Source organism: Osmerus mordax, chromosome 6 (genome assembly GCF_038355195.1).
Source record: "Osmerus mordax isolate fOsmMor3 chromosome 6, fOsmMor3.pri, whole genome shotgun sequence".
NCBI classification, from domain to species: Eukaryota; Metazoa; Chordata; class Actinopteri; order Osmeriformes; family Osmeridae; genus Osmerus; species Osmerus mordax.
Genome location: NC_090055.1, coordinates 9,689,201 through 9,705,986, shown reverse-complemented (window position 1 = coordinate 9,705,986; position 16,786 = coordinate 9,689,201). Strand labels below are relative to the sequence as shown.

General features: G+C 39.9%; 2 protein-coding genes and 5 non-coding genes across 9 annotated transcripts; 6 read left to right on the top strand and 1 right to left on the bottom strand.

Annotated features, from left to right (window-relative positions):
- The first annotated feature begins 2,637 nt into the window (after nucleotides 1-2,637).
- On the top strand, nucleotides 2,638-5,724 carry cd83 (CD83 molecule). 2 transcript variants are annotated; one of them, XM_067238272.1, is made up of 6 exons: nucleotides 2,638-2,737; nucleotides 3,136-3,260; nucleotides 3,578-3,806; nucleotides 3,945-4,048; nucleotides 4,225-4,351; nucleotides 4,409-5,724. In XM_067238272.1, the coding sequence occupies exons 1-6, from the start codon at nucleotides 2,674-2,676 to the stop codon at nucleotides 4,492-4,494; spliced, it is 735 nt and encodes a 244-aa protein (XP_067094373.1). In that variant the 5' UTR covers nucleotides 2,638-2,673; the 3' UTR covers nucleotides 4,495-5,724. The 2 variants fall into 2 exon arrangements, with proteins under 2 accessions (XP_067094373.1, XP_067094375.1); XM_067238274.1 differs by having other exon boundaries at nucleotides 4,225-5,724.
- Nucleotides 5,725-7,388: 1,664 nt separating this feature from the next.
- trnae-cuc (transfer RNA glutamic acid (anticodon CUC)) lies at nucleotides 7,389-7,460 on the bottom strand. The gene has a single exon. It is a non-coding gene; the product is annotated as a tRNA-Glu (tRNA).
- A 1,735-nt stretch (nucleotides 7,461-9,195) lies between these two features.
- On the top strand, nucleotides 9,196-9,277 carry trnas-aga (transfer RNA serine (anticodon AGA)). Its single transcript has one exon. It is a non-coding gene; the product is annotated as a tRNA-Ser (tRNA).
- A 66-nt stretch (nucleotides 9,278-9,343) lies between these two features.
- Nucleotides 9,344-16,469, top strand: cfap418 (cilia and flagella associated protein 418). Of its 2 annotated transcripts, none has more exons than XM_067238433.1 (6): nucleotides 9,344-9,635; nucleotides 9,845-9,947; nucleotides 10,034-10,101; nucleotides 12,047-12,112; nucleotides 12,326-12,421; nucleotides 16,185-16,469. In XM_067238433.1, the coding sequence occupies exons 1-6, from the start codon at nucleotides 9,493-9,495 to the stop codon at nucleotides 16,342-16,344; spliced, it is 636 nt and encodes a 211-aa protein (XP_067094534.1). In that variant the 5' UTR covers nucleotides 9,344-9,492; the 3' UTR covers nucleotides 16,345-16,469. The 2 variants fall into 2 exon arrangements, with proteins under 2 accessions (XP_067094534.1, XP_067094535.1); XM_067238434.1 differs by having other exon boundaries at nucleotides 9,384-9,635; nucleotides 10,037-10,101.
- On the top strand, nucleotides 10,200-10,281 carry trnas-aga (transfer RNA serine (anticodon AGA)). The gene has a single exon. It is a non-coding gene; the product is annotated as a tRNA-Ser (tRNA).
- trnas-aga (transfer RNA serine (anticodon AGA)) lies at nucleotides 13,709-13,790 on the top strand. The gene has a single exon. It is a non-coding gene; the product is annotated as a tRNA-Ser (tRNA).
- On the top strand, nucleotides 14,140-14,221 carry trnas-aga (transfer RNA serine (anticodon AGA)). Its single transcript has one exon. It is a non-coding gene; the product is annotated as a tRNA-Ser (tRNA).
- Nucleotides 16,470-16,786: the final 317 nt, after the last annotated feature.

The window sequence follows — 16,786 nt, the reverse complement described above, 5'->3', positions numbered from 1 at the left end:
TGATAAGTAACAGTAATAGATGTCTTTAAGAATGATAGGGTTACCAATAAAGATTCATATATAAGAATAATCTAATTATAAATAATCAATTTCTTAAAAATACATTTTGTTATAAACTATATTGGTATAAAATACATATATATATATATATATAAATAAAAGGTATTTACAGTACAGTTATACAATAAGTTAATCTTCACATTTGCAGAATTGAGCAGAATTTTGAGTGAAGATATGCAAACAATTGAAATGAATTGAACTTGGACTGCTCTATCACCCAGAAAGTAATTTACTTGTTTCTTTGATTGGCTCCTAGCGTGTGAAATTAGTAATGCAGTGAAATATAATGAAACACTGTTGTTCAGTTGCTACAATTTGGCATCTGTAAAGCTATGTATAATTCACAATAAATATATAAATAATTGCAATTGGTAACCTTAGTAAATAAATTATCGTACCAAGTGCACCTTTAAAACACTATCAAATGTAGCAGTGCAATGCAACATGACACATAATTGTGATTGAAAATAAATGTGCAGTAAACAAAATAAAGAGAGCACTGATATATCTATAGTCTGATAGATCACTATAGAGAGTTTTAAGCACAGAGCATCTTAAAAACAACTGAACCATAGCTTAAAAACAGTTTTCTTTGGCAGGAATAATGCCCTGAGAGACAATGTGGTCTGAGGTACTAAACTGTGCATGGCGCCTGAGCCTCTTCGGGTCTTCGTCGACAAAAGACTAGCAGCACGACTAGAAGCAGGACAGAGAAAATTCCTCCCAAAATTCCTGAAGTACAACAGAAGAGGACATTGTTTTGACAAATTTTCTCAAAACATTTGCCAACCCTGAATCAAGCACATTGACAACTAGTACATTGCAATCTTCCATAGCTGAAATCATCGTAGGTTGACAAAATAAATGTCTTGCTGCATGCTTCACTTATTTTAAAACTTAAAACTATGATCAATGATAAAATACAATTATAATAATGTTATAGTTTTCTACTAAACATTCAGTCTAGTGACTGCAATTGGTCCATTAGATTGATTAGAATGATTGTCCATATCCCCTCCCCATCATACCACAGCGAATATACAAATTCCTTGATCTGGCAGCAGTCAGAAGAGTCTCAGTGCTGTGCTGTTGGAGACAGATGTTCTCTTTTACCGCTGAAGAAAACAGAGCAAGTGACTGTGTGATTACACAATATTAAATAAAATAATGCATTAATACAAGGACGATCAAATTGACATTGAAGATATGAAACGTGTATTATATCCAGATAAATTACATCCTAATAATAAACACAAACCAATGTTAAAATCATATAAAACGTTCACCACAGTAGTGTATCCTTTTTTCCTGCAGTATACCAGTCTCTCCCTATGTGGAAGAATAAAAAAGAGACACTTTTTGAAGATGGAATCCAAATAAAGAATTAAAGTTAGTATATCTAGTCATTCTTAAGTGACCCACGTTTGAACACAAGACAATGAGTGTCAAGTTGACACATTTGCTCAGTGTGATTTTTCCAGAGGAGATCTCCATGCAAGGGTCCTGGCATCCCCTGGGCTCACTGTTGTATTCTGCAAAGGGCTGTGTCAAAGAAAAGGATAATCACTCACACTATGAAGAAATCACATAATTTGGTGAAAGAAATGGTCACTGTGACAGAAACCTAAGCATAAATTGTTAGCTGATCCTTTGAGTGTATGCAATAGATTACCATATCCCCCTTTGTCCAGCTTTGTTCACATTTTGGCTGTATGGGCAACTCAAGAGTGGATCCATCCCTACAGCACGGATAAGTCCTGTAGTCTTCCTCTACAGTCGCTGAAACCGACACTAAAAAGGTGGTAAGATTAAGAAAGTACATTTAACAGTGTCCATTGAAGACAGAAGTCAAATAGGTTCATCACATAGGAGTTTTGGGGGTTCATATATGTATATTGCATATAACGAATCTGTAGATTTTAAGAGATCATTGTAACCAAATGTTATTAGGCTCTCATTTACATTTAAATTAGATTTAAGTAGGCTATGTTCTTTTTTGTAGGCTAGGCCTATATGGATTTGGCTAAACCACAGATGGTTAGTTTAGATGGTTATTCACCTGACTGGGGGAATCCCATGGGTCATAGATCTCGTGATCGGGGCTTTACTGGGATTTCCCAACTCATCGAAACCATCACGCTTTAAACTATTATTAATACGGTTAGATGTATTCATTATTGTTAATATCAGATGTTCCATTTAATATAAAAATAGCCAGCATGTTCATTTTAGCCCTACACCGACCGGCATTCTTGGTCCATTCACAATCACTATCTTATTCTCTGACATGTCGGAGAATAGGTCGTATAGTCTTGGAGGCTACTACTACTATTATCCATTTGCAACAAGTACAAGTGGTCTACATTGGAATTATTAGTTCTGCACTTCATACTACTCACCACTTTTCCTTGTCGAAATTAGTAGCCAAATACATGTTGTTATTCGCACCCACATTTTTTCTTCCAATCGCTCTGTTTTACTGAGCGATTATACACATTTAACAAACGGCGCCCCATACATGTGACTCGTGTAGGCGGGGCAACAAGGTGAAACCGAAAGTAATTTCGTTATAAGTACAGAATATTCATAAACAGTTGACAATTAAAACTGAGAATGATTATTGGCTACAGCTTTGCAACAATGCTTGTTCTAGTCGTTCTCCAAATCGTGGCATTAGGTAAGTTGTTTTCGATTGTATTGGGTTTTTAACTTTGTCGGCACATAACCAGGCGATATGAGTTCCTTGACGTGCCCAGCACCTAAAACGGAAATTGTTGTAGCCTATATTAGATCCAAAACATGTCCATGCCTTGCTTCATATTTGAAATCGGGGCCCTTGTCTGTTTATAGAAATGTTAAACCGTTCATTGGCCAACATCTTTATCCTTGAAGGAGTCATTACTTAATTCCACCTCTAATTCAGGACACTTTCTGAGGGCATAGCCTATGGTGTTTGCTCTTAAGGCGCCAAGGCCATTCTTTCAGCCTTCGATGTCAAATACAATTCATCCAGCAGTTAAATACAAATACCATAACAATTTTTCCTAAGAGTGACAAGTTACTTCTTTTCCTTAGCTGTCAGTGTAGACATAATGGAGGACGCTGAAGAAAGTATGTGTAGCTGCGGAGAAGACGCGCATCTACGGTGTACAGCTTTCAGTGCAAGTGGAGTCCAGTACAGAGCAGTTAGGTGGTACAAGGTAAGAACACTTACGGATTACAGCCAAACGCTTAAATACCTTTTTCAATGCTTTTTTGCAGAGGAGTTGCTTTTTATGACTTAGTTGAAAATCCAATGCTCTTCTTCTTATAGTGGTCAAAAACAGAAGTAATTTGGGACATAGATGTTCCCTTTCGTGGTGCTGTTTTGTCATAACTTGTGTATGATAATTTGGCCAATATAATGTTTTAGCCTACTTGGCTAAATGAATAGTGAGGAACAATATCCTACCCAAAACACTTAACCAGAAATCTTGCTCAAAACTCACTAAAAAGTAACTGTACACTCTGATTCCAGATCAACAAGGATCCCTATCAATTGAGTGGCCTCCTCACAAGAAATCTTACTCCACCTAACAAAACAAGGATGTATGCAGGTCTGGAGCGAGAGGTGGAACTTCTAAATAATTCAGTGGATATTATCCTTCCTAATGTGACAGGCAAGGACAGTGGGAGCTACCTTTGCTTACTAGCTGCACCAGTTGGAAATCAGAATCAGGAAGGGCAGATTCGTCTCAAAGTTTCAGGTGAGTCAATGTATATACTTGAAGACATGATCTATTTTCTTACTAAACCTATAAGATCTATACATTACACTCCGACTTATTTAAGAGGTGTTTAATAAAATAAAATAAACAATAAAATATTGTTTTATTCGTTTCCAGGATGCCCTGACATTAAGTCAGACCACTTAAAAGAGACTGACTTCTACCTCGTTTATGCTATTTTATTGCTTGTGGCAGCACTTCTGATATACATCATCAGCTATGTAAGTTGTTTTTACTGTACAAAATGATTTTTTAAGTCAATACAAAATCTGTTGTGTAACATTCCAATTGGTAGGCTACCGGTATCTGTGTAGAACAATATTGAAATATATTTTAAAAAATCTGTGTGTCTTTGCAATGTATCACTAATGACTTCTCCCACCTGTTACAACCATAGGCCTGCCTGAAACAGACATTAATGCAGAGAAACAAGAGGAACCCCCAAGAAGTACTTCTGGATAAGCCCCTGGAGAAGAATGATTTAATGTTGATCTATACTTTGGGTCCTAATTGGTCAAGACAGGGTTCCATGAAACATGTGTGCGTGTGAGACCTTGCCCTGCGTGATGGAGAAGTCTAAGGACAGACATGGCAGAGGCATGATCAGGCTGAACTAACAGCCACTGTCACTGTAACTGTGACTCCTCAGTACATCGCCCATCTGTGAGTGACTCAAGCACACACAACTGAACACCTCTGAAATGCCAGAAACCAAAATGACACGGATGGGTGATGAACTGACTCAAGTTGAGTCAGAGGACCAGAGATGGAACCCCGGAAAAGGCACGTGAAGGAAGAAGGGATGATTCAACACTAAGGCAACTGCCCGAGCCCCCAGCTCCAGCTCTTCGAAGGCCTGATGAATCTTCATCAGTGGACGCTCATCAGAGGAGGAAGAGGAGGATCATGCTCCTCAGTGAAATTTCGTAAAACTAAAAATGGTTAAAAAAAATTAACATGTTACATGTTTTAGATAAAACTATACTAAATGTATTAATATGTCACTGATACATTTATAAAATACACAATATTGAACTGAAGGTCTTCGGTAACTTTGGTAACCCATGTTACCCCGCTCCTCATCTCCCTCCATTGGCTTCCCATCACGGCCCGTATCAGATTCAAGACACTGGTACTGACCTTCCGAGCGGTGAACAGGACTGCACCCGACTACATCAAGTCTCTCCTCCAGCCTTACACCCCCCCCCCCGCCACCTACGGTCTTCTTCTGACAACCGTCTGGTGGTCCCACCGCTCAAGAGCGCCCGGTCCCAACACAAGCTCTTCTTCTGTCTGCCCCCCCAATGGTGGAATCTACTCCCCACCTCCATCAAGGACACTGACTGTCTCCCCACCTTCAAGAAAAGGCTCAAGACGCACTTGTTTCGGGAGTACAACGGCACTTAGGAATGCTTGGCTGGACCTGATGTTAGTTTCCTCCAGGATCACAATGACTCGTATTGAGAGACTTGTTGCTCTTGTTGGTTAGTTGTAACGGTTTCAAATTCTTGTACTCGCTGTGAAATATTTTACTGTTGATTGTTTTTTCTACAGGTACACTCTTGCACTCTTGTGGGGAGTTTCATGTTGTTCAATTGTAACTTGTTTAACTGCATGCTCTTATGGTTCTTCCCTTTGGCACTTATTTGGTTTTCCACAATGTATGCTTCATGTTTTGGCCGCTTGCAATGTTTGGGGCTATCTCGTTGTTATGATCAGTGACCTATGCTCTTTTATAAAGCTCTCTTGGAAGTCGCTTTGGATAAAAGCGTCTGCTAAATGCATAAATGTAAATGTAATGTAACTCGAACAGCACTGTCTGTGACAGAACCATGGTACATCCGGAGGACTGCTAGCCTCCGTCCCCCTCGGGCTGCATTGACTTCAATACAAACCTTCCCGAACCACCATAGACATGCCTGGTAATAATAATAATAATGGATTTTATTTGTATAGCACACTTTAAAATACAAAGAGGTCTCAAGGTGCTTAACATGATATAGACAATCACAACAACAATAGTACAAAGTAATAGAAGTTCTTATGAAGTGCAGAAAATAGGATAATATAAAATACAAAAAGATAATACATTTAAAAGAATTAATACTATTGTAATGAGATCGAATAATATGTATTTAAAAACAGTAAATACATTTTATATATTTAATTTCGGACAGAGCAATTAAAACAATGCATTCTAAAAACAACACAGAAAATAAACAAAAACAGGAACCAGGACTTTAGGTTAAGGCAGAAATAAATGAGTGGGTTTTGAGGTGTGATTTAAAAGCAGCGAGGGAATCTAAGGCCCTAATGATCTCCGGGAGCTTGTTCCAGAGTCGTTGCCCATTTTAGTCAATTTTGTCCGGGGAACTGCAAAGTTTGAGTTTCCGGACCTAAGTGTCCTAGATGTGAAATGAGGGGTGAGGAGGTCCTGGAGATAGGTTGGACCGGAAGTGTTTATGGCCTTGTGAACTACTAGGAGAAGGACTTTGTAAATGATTCTTTGGTTGATTGGAGGGAGTGGAGGACTCAGGACTGGGGTGATGTGTTCCGATTTCCGTGTCGGGGTGAGAACTGTTCTGAACATACTTAAGGTAAATAACACTACTTCCGAAGGACGTCCTCCCACCAATCAAAGCTTCTGCAGTATGAACTGACATACTGAGCATTATTGATGGTGAAAGACTTCAGCGAAAATTGGTGAGGTTGGTTGTTTACTAGAGATATTATAGATAGAGTATTGTGGGACATGAAGACATGAAGGGTCACTCTGCACTCTGAATACTCAATATAAAATGTATGATCGCATATCGATATGATGGTTTCTTATTTTTTCTTAACACTTGGTTATGTTTAACACGGTTTATGAGTGCTACAGTTTGGTTCCAGTTTTGTTACACTTGTGTTACACCTGGAACACAACTGGATCCCTCCAAACAACGCTGAAACGCGGCACTGCAAGTCCTTGGGTTCTTAAATGAACATCTGAAAATGTAGAACAGTGCACAGTGCCCGGTTCTCAAGTTTATCGTTAAACAGTCGTAGGCCTCAAATCCCACTATAAAACTTGCAAACAGATTTCTCACAATTATAGAAGGCAGTATACAATAGACCGAGAGGCACAGGCACCTATTCCCAAGTTTAGCGCAGCCTTCCTCTAGCAGTGGTAAAGAAACACCGGCCCATGGCCATCTTTGAGAAGGACGGTGTTGGGAAAGGGAGTAAGCAAGGTCCAGCGAAAGACTTGATGAATGTAACGATTGCTTTAAAAAGAAAAGTTGAAAATTGCATATTGCATTAATTCTCCCCGCAACAAGACTAGTTCAAAAAAATGTTCATACCTAGTAATTGTCCTGAAAACATTTTATATAACACCACAAGTCCGATATTATAATTTATACACTTAGTAAGGACAAGGCCTGTAAAATAAGATAACCGATACAATTTATATGGTCCGTATCATTCCTACTCCGAAAATGTGTGTGAATGGTCATTTTCATTTTTTATTATAAGAACTCTGACATAGTGTCGACAAATAATCTATTTTCAAAAGAGACGTTCCCTGACCGGGAATCGAACCCGGGCCGCGGCGGTGAGAGCGCCGAATCCTAACCACTAGACCACCAGGGACCTTCCGAAGATCACCGTGTTGTCAATTTATAAAATAAACTATTTTCAATAGTAGAAGCTTTTTACTTTGATTTACTTAAGTATGATGAAAAACAGGAAAGAATGAGGCAGGGAGACGTGGCTGGAATTTGCTGTATTCTCCTTCTCTACATCAGAAAACAGCGAAGCACGATGTACTACAAATCCTTGGGGTAAAGCACGATCTCTTGCTGCCACCTACAGTCGAAAAAGAGCTATTGCAAGTTAGATGAGTAAAAAAAGCACTTTATACATTTTAATTTCTGTGTCTCATAAAATACTGAGCTGAGTTCCCCTCAGGTCAGCCCCTTCTCCATGCATTGGGCCTGATATAGAGAGAACACCTTAGCAGGGGTAGTAGCCTATAAATACTTCCCTGCCAATCCTGGGAATCCTGTGTGGATGTGTGGGCCATTTGGGCCTTGTTTTAAGACAAGGTGGCAGAACCTGCACAGCAGCCCCTGTGGTGGCACATCTGCTGCCTTCCTTTTCTGAAGGACACTAGCATACTTCCTTTGACAAAATTGTACTTCTTCATGTTGATCGGTACAAAAATGTTTTCATCTAGATTGTTTCAATTTAACAATATACTGTAGTAATAAAACTGATACACATGGGATGGTACACATTTAATGTAGTTCAAAATTCTGCAACAGTTCCCAATGTATCCTACTCATAAAACACTTCATAATGTAGCCATGTCAATTGAGCAACATCAGAAGATAGCAGACTTACTTACTGTAAGTCGCTCTGGATAAGAGCGTCTGCTAAATGATAAATGACTAAATGTAACAGCTGATTTACATGGACGCTACTGTACTTCAGTAATCGACTACTCTTCTTGATTCCATAGACTCATCCCCTCTCCAAACACACGGTTATTTATTGTAAAATACTCCATATATAATTTATTAGATTGCTAGATACAGACCATGAGCTAAATAGTAGTTGTTAGGAAATGTTTAATTGTCCTTAATTTATTTTCCCGCACGCACCATTCCCTCCTCCTACTACCTTACTAACATATTACATAACACAGTGTTATGTAATATATTAGTAACGAGTATGCAATATAAATAGTTCTAACAGGCTGTGTGTTTAGACTATACACAAACATATTGTGTGAAGTAAAATATGTAATATTAGCCGACTACTGTAGATACAGTTAAGACTACGTGAGCTACAGTAGCGAACTTCAGAAAGTTTTCGCAAAAAATATAGTTACGATAGTTTTCCACAACTAAATCCTAATACATAGCCTACACTTTGTGACATCTCCAAACAATATTGGCAGAGTGACTGTAAAACAAAACGATTTACCACTTTTTCATAAGTGGACATCTATGAGACATTTAAATTCCAAGCTCGTCTGGAAAATTAAACACATTTCAAAAATGCATTTCAAAATCATAATTTGCTTTTACATACCGATGTATCTTTTCTTATTGCGCCGTTGATAACTGTCAATGTACAGTGCTGTAACTGATTTAGTGACCGTTTGCTCTGCTGAAGTATTTTGTTGTTTTACTCAGCAGGTGATTCTGCCATCGCATCTCTGTTAGGACTTGGGTTAGAAATGGTTAGGACGTGTTCGGAATTGTAAGGATTCCGAACATATTCCAAACACATTCTGAACCTGTCTTTCACAAATATGATTTCTTTGATCGACAGATACGTGTTTCTGTAAAATAATCACTATCGCTTACCTATGTTGTAAGTTGTCGTGGCCGAGTGGTTAAGGCGATGGACTAGAAATCCATTGGGATCTTCCCGCGCAGGTTCGAATCCTGCCGACAACGGATATTCTTTTTGTCCGTACACCCTTAGCCCAGTAGAACTAGCAAAGACTTTGTCTTCCAATCAGACCGTAACCGTACAGATTTAAATCCAGGTTTGGAGATTATACTAGTAAGTATAGGCAGTAGCAAGCAGAGAAGTAAATTGGTTCCATGGCAACGACGCCAATTGTTTGGCCTATACAGATACTGTACACTACTAGGGCATAGACGCAACCATGGCTGACGATTTAGACGAACTTCTTGATGAGATTGAAAGTAAGTTTTGTAGCAATACTTCACTTTCGCCTCGAGCTTCATCAGATGAATGCCCGGCTCAGATTCACGCAAAGCAAATAAAAGAAACAAAGGCAAACAAGAGGTATGTTGTACACATTGGGGCAGATTATAGCTAACGGGTATGGTCTGATTTAAGCTAGCTAGCTATATCTATCTGAAGAGCTATCGCTAGCTAAGTCAACAGTAATGTTAACGCGTTGTTAAACGCCGTCAAGTTGCTAGGCTAGCAATGATCCTGGAATGTAGCTAGTGTCGCGAGCTAACAAGTGGTCCTGTTATCTTTCACATCAGTTCCTCCTCACCGACATCAACACAGAGAAGAACCGACATCGAGGATATAAATGCCCTTATTGATGACATATTTCAGGACGAATACGATTCCCTGGATCTAAAAGTGAGTCACGATCCTGATTTACAGCCATAGAAGCTGAACCGCTTGGCCAAATCGATGTTGGATAACTTGGTTCTCTGTCTTTTTAGCAGACAGAGCAGCTATCAAATGTGACAAAGACCGAAAAGGGGTCCGTGGCAAAATCAGGAGAAAAAAAGTGAGTTCAAACTATTCGACGATAAGTTTGTCACACAAGTGGAACGTGTTATGTTATGTAAATTCGCAGTACATCGCTATACAGTGTATTACGTAAGAGTTGTCGTGGCCGAGTGGTTAAGGCGATGGACTAGAAATCCATTGGGATCTTCCCGCGCAGGTTCGAATCCTGCCGACAACGGATCGTTTTTGTCTAGGCCCACTTCTTACATTACAGTTTTTCTCGATTGGTTACACACATTTTCTGAATGCATACCTCATACTCTCAGAACTCTACACACAAATCAAAAAAACACACACACAATGGGCAAAACCCCTCACTTCTCCTGCAAAATTAAACTTAACATTCAAAACAATGTTATTTAATCATTTCAAATGACAAACACAAACCATCATATCAATAGACATTTATAAGAACCATTTGAACACTGATGTGCTCAATGTAAAACACTATGATGAATGGAAAACACTTCTTCTTCATTCATCAAAGTGAGTTAGGCCTTTTTTAGTTCAGTGTTACATTTACTACAGACAGTACATACATAAGTGTGTTGTAAAATATTTGAGAATATTGTTTTCATACTCAGAACACAGAAATACACGGTAACAAATATATTTTACATATATGTACACAGTGTACATCCCAACCAACACAAAGTTGAACATACAGTGGTTTACATACAAAATAACAGAATAATTTACTGTATAGTGTATACAGTTACATTATTATTATTTTTCTTTGTATTTGCCGTAATGTTATGGCGTTATTTTCTAGGACCATGTTCATGATTTCAGTTTCCTGTTCAGGAGACAGAAGACGTTCCCGACCACCTTGTGTTGGTAATCTTTCAGTTCTGCCAAACATATAGTAAAATACTGTAAATACTGTGTAGGAATACAAAGTAGGAATACATTTTCCAAATACTTGAAACATACTTTATTTTTACAGTCCTACAGAACAGTCCACAGGCAATACTTTACTACTGTACTCATTGAGTACTGTATTGATATGCTGTAGGCCTACTGCAATTTTGTAGTGAGAGTAGATTTCTTACCTATTCTCATTTCGGAAAGTCCCGATGATGGATGCTACAGTGTACCTGCTCAAATTTGGCTGTACTCTTTGCCCAGCCTCCCTCATTGTTAGACCATGGTTGACTACATGGTCAACCAAAGCGGCTCGGATCTCATCAGAGATTATGGTCCTTGGCCCTCCTCATCCTCGTCCTCCCTGTCCTCCTCCTCTTACTCTCACTCCTCTGCCTCTGTTTCCAATGTTGGCATCCATTGCAAAAACAGAAAAGGTCACCTGTTGCCCTTTTATTCTAAAGCTCTGATTGCTAATTGTAAAACTGTGTGACAGGTGTTTGTCCATGCGATGAGTCAGTGTGCGTATTTGAATGGCAGTGTGTTCTTTGTGAAAACAAAATATTATTTTCATGAAAATTGTGCCAAATGCAGAGAATTGTGTGTAGTGTTTTGAAAAAAGTGTGTGTTAGAACTTCAATTTGAGTGTAAAGCAGGAATTGTGCTTGTAGTTTAGCACAATTGGTTCATGGGGTTGGTGCATGAGTTACATGTTGTGGTCATTGTGTTTCAAGTACCAGTATTTGTGTGTAAACAATTGAGAAAAACTGTAACTGTCCAAATACGACAGCCATGCCTTCGATTCTTATCAATCAAGAAAGAGTCACACTTTGAAGCAGGTAAGAAGTTATATAGGTAACACTAGCTTCCAAGTCACTTCCATGGAAACAACGTTAATTATGGCCACCTAACCTTAGACACTAAGGATGCATGCGTGTGGTTTCTGCAGTAGGAGATGGAGTGGGCAGCCTTTCAGCTGCTGCTTCCCTCGGCTCTTGTGACAGCAGGGAACCAATTACTTGTGGTAAAAAGCTCTGTTGCGTGTGGTTTGAGGTGTATTCTTTTTAATTGGTGTTTAGATGCTGTCCAGTTTTCCTGGGTGGAAGCTTGGTTGCAAATGGTGTTGGGACAGCTATCTCACAAAGGTAATATTTTTTGGGCTGAAATTATTTCATTGACAGCCAGGTTAACATGAATTTCACATCCCATTTCTAAAGCAGTACCTGATTCAGACTGCTTCTAGACGTACTGTGTCTGTGTCTACATCCTCAGTGACTTGTTTCTAAGCAACCATAACACAACTGCTAACCTTTAACTAAACCTAAATGTTTTTCCTCATTAATGACTGTGTTGATTAGATCATGTGACCAGTTGAGGTGTACCTCCTGTGATTTCCGGATAGCCATGTTCGATGACCATGAGTGGGACCCCTCTTGTGACTACCTCTTCTTTAGGTGAGTCTCCCTGAGTCTGGGAACCAGATAAATCTGCAAGCTCATATTTTATTGGCTCTGGTAGATATTTCTGGCCACCCTCCTGTTCAGACAGATTTCCACCTGGCTTAAATAGTGCTGGACCAAAAGCAACCGTTTACTGTTGGGGCAGGTTAAAAACAATGACTGTACAAATGTTATGTACAGAGGAGCGTCGTTGAGACATTTTCATAAACAATCAAGATGACATTTCATAGCTCTGATTGGTTGTATCTGTCCAATTTCGAAACAGTTGCACACAGAGGCATTTTTATCTGCGCCTGTTGATAATCTCCCTTGGAAATTGAAACTGAACTGAGAGGTCCCAGACTAATACACATTGGTCAGGCAATGCCAGGCTAACTGAGTCAGTGTGAACATGTTCAAAATGTCATTTCATTTTGTCAGTAGATGGCAGTGTTGAGTTGTATTGCAGTTCTCCATGCTGATAATTGATATCTTCTGATTTAAAAACTATGGTGGTGTTTAATCTTTTGTGGTATTTACAATTGCCATCCTGAAGCACCATCTCGTGAACAAGTCTGCACCTACAAAAATGTTTGTTGTGTTGCCTTTAAGAAATGTATGCTGTGTTTGTTGCACTATCCTATCATCTGAATGCTGTACTGTTGTAGATTCATTGTTGCACTGTGCTACTATGGCTATCATAAACTGCACGTCCTAAAGGCGGTTAATCATTTAGAATCAACATTTTAGCAATGTTATATAAAGAGAGACCTTAATTTTGACATAACCCTGGTGAATTAAATTGTAGTCCTATTGTATGACCAAAACTTAGTAAATGGTGCTTAGGGACCAATTTATAAACAGCACTGAAGTGCTGATTTGTTTCAATCCTTTTGGCTGTTTCCCTATTTCAAAGAATCAGCTCAATAACAACATTTGTATTCACACAGAGCTGTTCAAACTTGCTGGCAGGCTTATAGACACCCGCCTCTGCCTTTGGCAATTATGTAGATAATAACAAGGCACATTTGGCCACCCCTGTCCAGAATGCTAAGCAATATTTAAAGGCCTCTTGGCCTCTCTCTGGTATTCCTTGTGGCTGTCACAGTACGGTTCACACTGCGCTTGAACCTATGCAATCCCTTACCCTGATGACAGTAGCAGTTCTCTGGTAGTCTAGTGGTTAAGATTCGTTGCTCTCACCACTGCGGGCTGGGTTTGTTTTATTATTATTGTTTATGTAACGTGGTCATATGAGAAAGCAAAATGAAAAAAAAATACTCCATTGAAAATGGTACGTCAGTTGTCGTGGCCGAGTGGTTAAGGCGATGGACTAGAAATCCATTGGGATCTTCCCGCGCAGGTTCGAATCCTGCCGACAACGATTCAGTTTTGTCTATGCCCACTTCATTAATTGTCCAAATACAACAGCCATGCCTTCGATTCTCATCAATCGAGAAGGAGTCACACTTTGAAGCAGCGGAGGTGGTATAGGTAGAATTGTTATATAGGTAACACTAGCTACCAAGTCACTTCCATGGAAACAAGGCTAATTATATGGCCACCTGACCTTAGACACTAGGGATTCACAAAGACCGAAAAGGAGTCCGAGGCAAAATCAGGAGAAAAAGAGTGCAAACTATTCGATGATAAGGTCGCCACACAAGTGGAACATGTTATGTACATGTTTATGTAAATTGTCAGGATATCACTATAAAGTATATCTGGAAGGTGTTGTCGTGGCCGAGTGGTTAAGGCGATGGACTAGAAATCCATTGGGATTTTCCCGCGCAGGTTCGAATCCTGCCGACAACGAATGATTTTTGTCCAGGCCCACTTCTTACATTAACTGTCCAAATACGACAGCCATGCCTTCGATTCTCATCAATCAAGAGAGTCACACTTTGAAGCAGGTAGGAAGTTATATAGGTAACAATAGCTTCCAAGTCACTTCCATGGAAACAACGCTAATTATATGGCCACCTAACCGTTGACACTAGGGACGCATAAATTGACAATATGAATCAATACCCTAACACAGTAGAATAAACACAGTAGAACTATACCTTGCATAACACAGGCTTCTCTTCTATCTGGTTAGCTGTTGTTGTTTTGGCTGTGTCGTGTGGTTTCTGCAGTAGGAGATGGAGTGGGCAGCCTTTCAGCTGCTGGTCCCCTCTGCTCTTGTTGTGACAGCAGTGAACCAATTACTTGTGGTAAAAAGCTCTGTGTGTGGTTAATTAACCAGTGCAAGAAGTTTTGACAAAGTAGTTAATTATACAGGGATCATGAGATTAATGGGATTGGCATTAAAGGGATTAATGACGTGGTGCAAATCCAAGTTGTCGTGGCCGTCAGACAATAGGTGGACATCTATCGAGACATTTAAAAGCCAAGCTCGGCTGGAAAATAAAACGCAAAAATGCATGTTTCAATATCATAATTTGCTTTTACATACCGATTTTTCTTATTGCGCCGTTGACAGCTTTCAATGTACAGTGCTGTAACTGATGTAGTGACCTTTTGCTCTGCTGCAGTCTTTTGTAGTTTTACGTCAGGTGACTCTTTGCCACCGCCTCTGTGAGGACTTGCGTTCGGAATGGTTAGAACGTGTTCAGAATTGTATGGAATCCGAACATATTCCGAACACATTCTGAACACATACATATCGCCTGGACTTGGACGGTAACAAAAATCCATACAATTCCAAACACATTCCGAAACAAGTACCGCCAGGAATTGGACAGCAACCACAATCAGTACAATAGAAATCCATTAGGGTCTCCCCGTGCAGGTTCGAATCCGGCCGACAACGGTGTGTTTTTCTCTACCAATCAGAGGCGATTTAATCCTGCCTTGGTCCCTGGGCTACAAAGTTTTTTAGAAGCCCATTTTGGCCTCATCGGCCTACTGCCTGCCGGCTAACAGCCCGCAGTCTTCACTATCTTTCATGGATACACTGATTCACAATTTGCATTTACTCAATAAATTTTCAACCTCATTCACGCATTGAGTCATGGTTATTTTCTCTTCTCGAGGTTTAACAAGTGAGCGCGAGAGTAGCCACACACAGCCAAGTAAAAAGATGTATTAAAAGATACCATAAATAACACTCCTGAATTCTTTCCGTAAACATATCCCTATTGTCTATCAGAAAACACTAGTAAAAGACATAACGCGATTCAGCACCAACCACAATTAACAGCGACTTTGCTAAAATCGAGAGCCATCCTGACATCTTTGTTAACTTTGTGTGTCACTTTGGTGCCTCAGCCAGGTGGAGCAGCATCGATAGTTGTACATTGACTGGTCGACTCACCAACAACACCTAGCTCTTTGTATGCAGCCTCAATGACTGTAGCATTATCCTTGGCAGACAAGGAAGAGGAGGGCATTGGAGGTGATGATGAGAATGACAGTAACAATGTTAAAGCTAGCTAGCGATAAGTCTGGCAATGCCGTTTCTCTGGTAACTATTTCATATTTAGGATTAGTTGGCGCACAGATTTAAAGAACCTAGCTTCTGGGCTCCTGTGCTGAAGCCCAGGTAAGCCTGTGCATTAAAGCCTCTCTGCTACCAATGTAGAAGGGAAAGCTTTTCTACAGTATAGACGTTAGTTCCATGTAAAGGAATATACCACCAACAATGAGCATTGATTATATTAAGCTAATGTGTGGCCAGATGGTCAGACTAATTCCTCAGGTATCTGTATCGCATTGTAAGAGCTGTTGCATTGCTGTTTGTAATTGTTCAGCCTGTGCGTGTGTGCGTCCACAGGAACAACATGCCAGACTGTCTAAAGCTCCGCGCCAAACTGAGGAGGAGGAAAGGGGCGCGGGCGTACGCCTGTCAGTGCAGCTGGCACTCTGCTCGCGACCTGGCCGACGTCACCAAACAGCCCAAGCTTAAGTGGGTCTGCGGGAAACACTCAGCCTGACAGACGTGGATTAGCCTCCTTAAACATTATCTTTCTTATTTCATAAGTGATCAGGAATCAGTCCTCCGTCAAAAGATATGCAAACATATTTGCTTTATTTCTAAAACATCACAGCTGAAGGGCCTCCTGTTCATCAAGAGTTTGAGTTTATTTAAGGGGGTCTTTGTCTGAACTTCAGAACGTACTGTAGCTAGCTCAGTTTTAGGACTTGTGTTCGTCAGAGCCAGCTAAATACACACTGTACTGTGTTAAACAGTGGATTACCTTGATATTGGCACTGCAGTTTGACCTATTGTCTTAATTTCCATGTAATTCCCATGTTAAGTGAAGTCTGGGAATGTGTAGTATGCAGTAGAATGTGTTCAGTCCTTCATGGACGGTAGTCACCGTCTCATAGACAATCAGTGACCCAGTTTTAGCTCGGACGAATGATCCAATGAAC